The following is a 9510-nucleotide window of genomic DNA, read 5'->3' on the forward strand; positions in this document are numbered from 1 at the left end:
AAGCATATAAGAGCGAGTTCTGGAACCTTATCTAGTACGAGCGTGCAATGGCCGCGCCCCTAGAGAATATAGGAATCCAGACGGCGAAGGTAAGAATTCCCGAATCTGTTTGCCAGATGAAGTTTATTGACTGCAACTGCTGTAGTATTGCAATGGTACGTGGACTTCATGCAGGCGTTTACACCATTCTCATCCTGAATATGTGCAGTGGCCGGTCTGGGACTTTTGGTAGGTCTACAGGCCATAGACGATATCTCCTCTTATGCTTCCTAGATTTTTGACTATTTCTTAACGCTCGAACCTGAAGTAAGCATTTCTTTGTCGAATTTGAACATCTCTTGACCAATATCACAAGATTCGATGGACATGGAATAGACGCTGGAACGTCACTCGTGTTCTTTTTGTAATTTCACGCTACATGGCCTTTGTAGCAGCTGTCATGACTTCTTACGGTGAGTGACTATCCGTATCTCATGGTACATGACATTGACGAGTGACTAGCTGTCCTTGCTACACGAGCGAACGAGAATGTTAGTGTGTTTTGTTTATGTGGTTGTTGTATGAACTGAAGGACGACGAATACAGTGCTCGAACTTCAGCAGGGCTTCAAATGGTGATCGATACCCTGAACATTCAGTGTCTTGTCACTGATTTCACTACAGCAATTCATATCATCAGTATTATAGCTGCTGAAGGTTCGCTCCATTCTTGTAGTGTCGACGTCTTCTGAACCTTATATCTATCTCTCATAGGTCTTCTGATCCTTCGTACATATGCGTTCTGGAAACAGAGCAAGAAGCTTTTGGCAGTGTTACTGGTCTTGGCAGCAGTACGTTGGTCTTGTCATGCATGCTCACACTCATCGCCTGTTGATATCACAATGTAGATCTGCATTGCGTGTGGTGTCGGTCTCACAGATTTTGTCGGTGGCCTACTAGCGGTGCCCGTAAACCCTTCAGGTGGGTTTGCATTATTTTCTTTCCTTATTGTAGATGACAAATGCGCTTTTAAAGCTCCCCCCACAAGCAACTGCACTTTTCAAGCGGGTCGCAGCAGTGCCATTCAATATGGCTTTCTCGCAGCCTACGAAATATGTAAGGATATCTCGTTTCCATTCCATCGCAGCACAACTTTTCATTCCCATTCACCTAGTGCTGTTATCTTTAATGGTGTTCAAGAGATATAAGGACTACAGAGATTCTAACAGTCGTCTGGTGAGAGTAGTCTTCCAGGGCGGAGTGTGGTATCTGACTCCCATCATCGGTGCGGTGACTTTTTGTTCAATTTAATATGTCGTGCTGAAGCGTTTCTCCTAGCTGTTTCTGTGGCCAATACACTAATTACAGTTCTGGTGCCGGTAGGTTGCATGGTGCATCTACTCATTTGACAAATTTTGCTAATTTTGGGCAGCAATCATATAACGAGATGTTGGACTTGTGCGTGGCAATTCATTCAGGATGGTTCAATGAAAAAAACTGATTGGCATCATAACAGACCACAGCTTGTCCTCCACAGTATGTTGGCGTCCCGTGTGCTGTTCAGTCTGCGTGAATGTGACGAGGAAATGGACGGGACAACATTAGAGATTTCGACATTTCGTCCACTTTAGTACAATACAAGGCATATCTCACTTGGACTTGGTTGATTATCATACAGTCACAGTAGCCGTATGCCCAGTAAGAACGTATACGCAGTATGAAACAGATCTCGCCTATCAAGGGCAACCAAACTGCAGGAGACTGTCATGAAGCATGATCATCTGTCGTTCCATCTGATTTCCCTGCCCTGCATCTTCGTTGTCCTCATCTAGACTGCTCTTCACCTCTTCCAGCGAAATCGTTGATGGATCCGCATCCGTCCAGTGACAGGAGCCCCTGATGTGCTCGCAGGAGACGCTCAGAATCTGCCAACCATGCCGCGTGTTATGCAGCCATATAGACCCCGCAAGTGTGACGCTCTGCAAAGAGGGACATAATGCGTCGGGAGCGCCAGGGGTCCTGGCGCAATAGCAGGAGTCCTGGCCAGTAGTCGATAGTCCTATACTGTGTTGTCGTAGTCGGTCCTCGAACCGTAGCCTCCCGCTATAGCGGTTTGGCCTTGATTTCCCTCGCAGTCCGTGCCCGTTCCAGTGCCACCTTGGCGCGAGGGTAGCCGTCAAAGTTTTGTCGTGTAGTGCATCGCAGCACGAGAAGCAAGATGCTGGTACAATGCAAAACATCTCCCATTTTCGGGAGCTATAGCCTACGAGTAAGGCGCTGATGTTGCACGAGGGGTATGCACTAGAAATACATACTTGATCAATTACTCCTCTAGTGCCCCAATCAGACCACGAATGGGGGAAATCATCGGCAGTTCACCAAATGTCCACTGTAAACTCTGAATTAATGTGAGACCGTGCTAAGATACTGCAAGAGAAGATCGCAGGATAGCTGAAGCAACGAAAAGTACTGTTAGTGACGAGAGGAAAGAATGACATGAAGAAGTCACCCAACCAGTCCCGTGATGAACGTGGGAGTAAAGCTGATCACTATGCCCTGGTCATCTTTAACAGAAGAGATATCCAATGTGGCCAACATAGTCACAATGGCAGACCACACGAAGGTATCAGCAGTATACCACCCTGATCAAAGTCCGTATGTGAGCGAATCTTTTCAAAGTTCAAGATACTTAACGAACCTGGACATCCACGACGGTCAAAGCCGAAAATGTATTGTGCGGGATCATCGTTTGTTAACGCGCCATGAACGTCGATGAACCTCTCTGGTATGAAACGAGATGCATTGGGGTACCGCTTTTCATTCCATGTGATACCCCTACAATCAAGTCAGTGTCACGAAAGCTGTGAGGAACATATTGGACCATGTATTGTACATGATGATCGCGCCTTGGGTACGATATTATAAGTGATCATTGTGTTGATAGGACAAAAACAGCGAACCTTTTGGAATGAAATAGCCAACGTATGTGTCATCACTCGAGGTAGCATGTGGTATGCCTATGAAATCGGTTTCAGTACAGGCCAGATCATCGGCGGAAAAGCATACCAAGGCATGAAATGGGCTGCCATCGGAAAGTCTCTCGCAAAACTGCATCAATGTAAGGTAGTGATGCTCTGTCCTCGAACGTTGGCAACTGATCTTTTCCAACCACTGAGTCGATTTTCGGTTGTGTGCGTTTCTGGACATCTGGATATAATACCATAGCCAAAACAAAAACCATCAAAGTTGCCTCGGTCTGTCACAAGGATAGGCAGCAGATAACGTGGTGAAGTTATCCGCTTAATACAGTCTGATATGAAGCTGTGTGATATTAGTGTATGTCGGAAGCATAACGTTGCTTATAAAAATGCCGATATCGTAGTCATATACCGCTGACATCACAACAGATAGACAAGAATCTGCGAACAGGTAAATAATGACTCAAGTTGTAAAAGCCATTTACTGACGTTGCGAAGTGGTCATGATAATGTTGAGGGTCATCAGCTAGGTTGACGACCATCTCATGAACCCGCCTGATCTGCATTGGGCGAAATTTTACTGCAGGCTCGGGACCAAAAGTTGGGTGGAAGAGTCGTCAGCAAAGACGCCATTCATTGCCATCACCGCTGAATCCAAAGTTGACCGAATATCCATATCTGCAAGAACCTTAAACTGGTTGAATAGAAAAATACTGAAAGAACGCACGGCTCGAGTGTGGCTAAGTATCTTCGATCGGAGTAAATCCGAGAACACTTGTCCAATAAGGCTTCTGCAATGTGCTCAGAATTGACCACGATGATTTCCTGGTCTAGAATTCGCACAAAGACCAAGTCCCCTGATGCAATAATTTGCAGTACATATGCCTGCACTATCTGTTCACGTACCATACGCAGCATTCTATTCGGTATAAGTCAGCCGAGGCTCCTGAGAGTCGACAGATAAGATGTTCCCCAACAGTGGGAGCGGCACTGAGCCAGGAGGAAGAGAAGGGCCATTCTGTCGCTTCTTGATGAATCGCCTAAGTACCGTGACAGCGACAAAAGAAAGAGAAATGCCAGCGAGGATAGCAAAGTGACCATGAACCACAGGGACCATGATTCAAGCAGTGGGTTAGCAAACCATATATGATGCAACCATCCTTATAACCGCGGGGATGTAGTGAATCGTCGTTGATTATGCAACTCAATGATGTGTCTCCTATCGCTCTATATATATATTGCTTCTCGCTCAAATTACATCGACTCCTGTGTGGGCGGTGAATGATCTGGAGAGATCCGATAATCATAGAAGGAGAAGACATACACAAGGTGAAAAGGGTATAAGATCGAGCAAGCAATATGCATCCGAGCGTCGTGTTTGAAGGCAAGCAGCTTAGTTATCTTTGCATTCCAGAATTTTGCTGCGTCCTCATAGTGTCCGCCGCCCGTCGCAAATTTTGTGTGTCGTCGAGTGAATAGATCACCACCCACGCAGACCCATTCAGGCAGGTGCATAGCACCTTGTACCCGATCGATTCTCGTTCCTTACTGGTCGGGGAGGACAATGGACATGGTCAGCGTTCGATGACCACCACAGATCTTGACTATGTATGCGAGCGAAGCCCACAAAAATAGTCGAATGAGAGGGTTTGTCTGGCAGTGATTTATCATCACCAAAATTCCCCAAGTCTGAACTTGCCTTATGCGGACATTTTCCCGCGCCACACACTTGTGAGAGCCGACGGTGTGATGACGTGTGATGGCAATGAGCTCGCACGTTGAACACCACTCCCTCAGACGTACAGCAGCACACTTGTGTGTTCCTAAGGTTCCCGTCAGTCTGACGTGCCTCTGGTAAGTTCAGATATTATTCATGCTCCCCAGATATGTCCTGATCTCAATCGGCCAGTTGGCCAACATGTCACATGCTGTGACACTTCTTCATGGCCCGGGACTCGCGGTTACTTAGTGCAGTGACCTTGCCCTTTCATCTCGCATTACCCTCATGCGGTCAGCTCAATAGACCCTCCGGTTTGAGTGCCACCACAAACTTGGGGATCTATTGTGCTTATTGCGTGACCAATGGCCATATTCAACTCGGAATGACAAGGTGAGTGATTCTCCGTTATTCATATTCTGAAGTTCTGTCTCTACATAAGGAACCGACCTTTCCTCTCCGCATGGTGACCTTATGGCTGCTGAATATCAGCTCCGACTTGGAACCTCAGCACTCCAAACCTGTGAGTTGATTCCCTGCCCTTCATATTCTCAAGTTTTCGTTGCAGGCTTTCGCCATGGACATTCCTACTTGCATTGGTTGTGGGAAATCTTACAAAACACAGAAACAGCTCTCCAAGCATGCCTCGCAATGCCAGCAGAACCGCGCATTCACCCTGGAGTCAGTTCTTGCAAAGCGGGAGAACAAACGAAAGTCGCAAGCCAGAGACAAGCTCCGCAATGCCAAGAAGTCTCGTTTACCTACCCCCGTTGTTGAGCAAGAACTCGACTACGTCGACCTTGATCAGAACATTCCGTTTGATGATCCTCAGGCTGCAGGGCCTTCAGGTCAGCCACATGATGTAGTAAGTTCATGACTGATTATATGCATGTATCGTAGTAATTTCTTTTAGGATGCACCTGTTGCAGGACCGTCAGCTCAGGCACTTCCGCCCACCCCACCTCCACCCATTACTTCAAAACGTTCGGGGCGTGCTATCCGCATGCCTCGACGGTTCATCGACTATCTTCCTGGCTCAGATATACCCCTGGCACACATGCCACGGCAACAACCCGAGTATCACCCATCTCCTCCACGACCTCCATCTGAGCCTTCTCTCGATGAGCAGCCATTGGCCAAACCATTCGAGACCGAGCCAGATTCCATGGGCTTATATCGAATCTACCCTACGCACCCCACATTCATTCCTCCGAACGACTCATCTCTAGTTAATCGAACAGATGCACCAACACTAGATGGAGAACGAGCAGAGTCATCCGATGTGCATGCATCTACAGGATTTGCACCACCCGATGTGGATATAGATCATATTTTCGATCCGTTTACCAATCCGACGTGTGGGTTGATGATGACCTGGCGCTACACTGGAACTAATGACAAGTCCGATGCTGAAGTTAACCGACTATCTCACTTCCATCAGCACCCAGCCTTCAAATTGCAAGACCTGCTTGGCTTCAACTGCGCTCGTGAGTCCAAACTGATGGACAAATATCTACAAGATAAGACAAATCCACTGCGAGAAGAATTTGGCTGGCGTCAGTCAACAGTCAGAATACGCCTTCCGAAAGAACGACAGACATGGCCATCTGAGAAGGATGCACCAGAACTCGAGGTGCCAGGCATTTATCACCGCTCGATAATGTCAATCATCCGCTCAACGTTCGAGGACGACATTGCCAAGACATTCCACATGACTCCCTATTCCGAGTACTGGAAGGTCTCTGACACCAAAACAGTCCAAGTTTTCTCCGAAGCATACTCCTCACCTGCCATGCTCGATGCCTATGCCGAGATCAATGCCTTTCCTTGTGAGCCAGATGACGACCTCGAACGTGTGCTGGCCCCTCTCATGATGTGGTCTGATGCGACCCATCTTGCCAGTTTCGGAGACGCCTCGCTATGGCCATTCTACCTGTACTTTGGCAACCAATCTAAGTACACCCGAGGAAAACCAACATCTTTTGCGGGTCACCACCTCGCCTACATTCCCTCGGTATGTTTTATCTTCATTACTGTTTATATGGCAGTTGAGTTATATATATTACAGCTCCCCAACAATCTTCAAGAAATATATGTTGACATATTTGACGAAGCCACAACGGACCAGGTCCACACATTCCTTAAGCGTGAACTCGTCCAAGCGATCTGGAAGCTGTTGCTTGATGGTGACTTTATGCACGCCTACGAGCATGGTGTAGTCATTCATTGTAGTGATGGAATCACACGGCGCGTTTTTCCTCGATTTTTTTCGTATTCTGCAGATTATCCTGAGAAGTGCGTCTAAGTTTTTCTTTAATTGTTGTGCTTAGTAGCTTATTGTACTACTAGGGTTCTTCTTGCAACCATCAAGTTTTTAGGCAACTGTCTATGCCCACGCTGCCTCGTCAAGAAAGCTAATGTCCCTGATATGGGCACCAAGCTTGATATGAAATGCCGAGAGACTAGGCAACGGGTGGATAATGAACGGCGCCGACGTCGTGTAGAAGATGCTCGCAAACTTATTTTTCAAACAGGTGCATCTGTTGATGGTGCTCGTGTCAAAGCGCTTCTCAATGCTGAATCTTATGTTCCTGTTCGTGTGAGTGTTTGTCTTTTCCGTGCATTCTCACATTGATACTCAATGAACCAACATAGAATGCATTTTCAGTTCAGCTCGCACCATTCGACTTCAATGTGTTCATGATGTTTGTGATTGATCTACTGCACGAGTTTGAACTTGGCGTTTGGAAGGCCATCTTTATTCACTTATTGCGCATTCTCCATGCTCAAGGTGGTACAGTGATTCAGGATCTAAACGAACGGTGAGTAATTACATTCATAGCCTTTTGCTAATCTAACATGTGATTGAAGCTACCGAATGATCCCCACTTTCGGCCGTGGCACTATTCGACGATTCCATACAAATGCTTCAGCTATGAAGCGACTAGCAGCTCGAGATTTTGAAGATCTTCTCCAGGTAATTCGATAGAATTGTTTGTGCGTTGTGCTTATGATATTATGTAGTGTGCTCTTCCGGTTTTCGAGGGTCTCCTACCAGGACTTCACAATTCAATGGTCTTGGACCTACTTTTTGATTTAGCAGTGTGGCATGCTTTTGCCAAGCTCCGCTTGCACACTGATGATACACTTTCACTCTTCGACCATGCTACAGTTATTCTTGGAAAGACAGTCCGGAATTTTCAGAATAGTACATGTATGCACTACCATACTACTGAACTTCCCCAGGAGTACGCAACACGAGGACGACGCGAAGCTGCTCTGAGTGCCAAGCAAGGTCTACTTTCGAAGCAAAAGGGGAAGGGAAAGTCATCTGGCCCAAAGGTCAAGAACCTTAACCTTCAGACATACAAGTACCATGCGCTCGGAGACTATCCCAATACGATCCGACACATGGGAACAACAGATAACTATTCAACACAACCGGTGAGTGCTACAATTAACTTTTGAATTAGTGCTTAGTGGTGTTCTCCTAGGGTGAGCTGCAGCACCGACGTGCTAAACGCTGGTATCCTAGGACACCAAAGAACAAGAAGACGCTGCTGAAGAATATGGTGGTTCAAGAGGCACGAACTCGTCTAATTGCAAAGATCAACACTCAAGTGGGTAGGGTCATTGCTGTACGCTTGGGGCAGTCAAGACGACAACGACAACGAACATCCCCCTCTGATCACTATCACATCTCGAAATATCCCAGGGCATCACACGACCTTACTGGCTGGTTGAGTGATCTTGAAGACGATGATCCTGCTAAAATGGTCTATTTTTTGCATACATGCTTGTATATGTATTGACAATGCTCCCTTCAGAACTTCATCCCCCGGCTCAAAGATCATCTCCTTGCTCGTCTCCGAGGTATTGAATATTCAGGCGATGAACACGACTTTTCCAATTCAGACCGAGACCTCATTATCCTGGCAAACAACAAGATTCACGAGCATAGTATTTTACAGATCAATTACACGACCTACGATCTAAGAAGGGAACAGGATTGTATTAACCCTCGAACTCGAGCTGATTTAATGGTCCTCTCACACGAGAATGATGAGGAAAAGCATCCTTACTGGTATGCTCGACTAATCCGCATATTTCACGTCAATGTTTGGTACTATGGTGGTGATAACACACCTTCGACCTCGAGGCGTATGGATGTTCTTTTCGTGCGCTGGTTTGGACGGGACATGACCTTTCCAGCTGGTTTCTCAAACAAACGCCTGCATCGCATCGGTTTTATTACCAATGACACCAGCAATCCAGATGTTGATTCTGGCTGCTTTGGCTTTGTCGATCCTGATCAGGTGATTCGCGGAGTGCATTTGATTCCCGCCTATGCATACAAACGCACAAACCAGTATCTGGGACCTTCCTTTGTTCGACGTGAAGAAGAGGCTGATGATGACTGGCGATATTTCTATGTCAACATGTAAGTCAGGTGTTTTATTCTCAGGACAATATCTCACCTCGATTAAATAGATTTGTAGACCGTGACATGTTCATGCGCTTCCGTGGTGGCGGGATCGGTCATAAAATTACCTGAGAATGGGATGAGTTCCTGCAGCGTGATGGCGCATCTGATCAACAGGACACTGCCGCAAGTGACGATGAAGATCTTGATATAGAGGGTGCCGAGGGAGATCTAGAAGAGGAGCTTGTTGAGTTTGACAAAGATGAGGATGACAGGGAAACAGATGACGAGGAGGAGGATGACGAGGAAGATCCAGATAGAGTCATTCCAGACTCAGACGAGGAGCTAGATGATGATGTCCTTGCTCAGGCAGGATACGGTGCGCTGTAGTTGAAAATAATGATTTGATGATTT

The 9510-nt window shown here is 46.6% G+C and overlaps 2 protein-coding genes across 2 annotated transcripts; one reads left to right on the top strand and one right to left on the bottom strand.

The window, feature by feature from the left end:
• Positions 1 to 47: 47 nt before the first annotated feature.
• HD556DRAFT_1500329 (uncharacterized protein) lies at positions 48 to 1662 on the top strand (the record flags this gene model as incomplete). Its single annotated transcript, XM_041308941.1, has 15 exons — positions 48 to 89; positions 146 to 155; positions 209 to 228; positions 274 to 306; positions 356 to 452; positions 502 to 530; positions 586 to 613; positions 663 to 695; positions 753 to 829; positions 887 to 959; positions 1014 to 1094; positions 1153 to 1263; positions 1317 to 1357; positions 1411 to 1436; positions 1495 to 1662. The coding sequence occupies 15 exons, from the start codon at positions 48 to 50 to the stop codon at positions 1607 to 1609; spliced, it is 816 nt and encodes a 271-aa protein (XP_041155356.1). The 3' UTR covers positions 1610 to 1662.
• Positions 1663 to 2483: 821 nt separating this feature from the next.
• HD556DRAFT_1245799 (cytochrome P450) lies at positions 2484 to 3201 on the bottom strand (the record flags this gene model as incomplete). The annotated part of the gene is made up of 4 exons (XM_041298561.1): positions 2484 to 2620; positions 2677 to 2813; positions 2926 to 2995; positions 3045 to 3201. 4 exons carry the CDS (start codon positions 3199 to 3201, stop codon positions 2484 to 2486), a joined length of 501 nt encoding a protein of 166 aa, XP_041155357.1.
• Between the last annotated feature and the right edge of the window lie 6309 nt (positions 3202 to 9510).

This window comes from Suillus plorans (assembly GCF_016647745.1).
Source record: "Suillus plorans strain S12 chromosome Unknown HD556scaffold_72, whole genome shotgun sequence".
Lineage (NCBI taxonomy): Eukaryota > Fungi > Basidiomycota > Agaricomycetes > Boletales > Suillaceae > Suillus > Suillus plorans.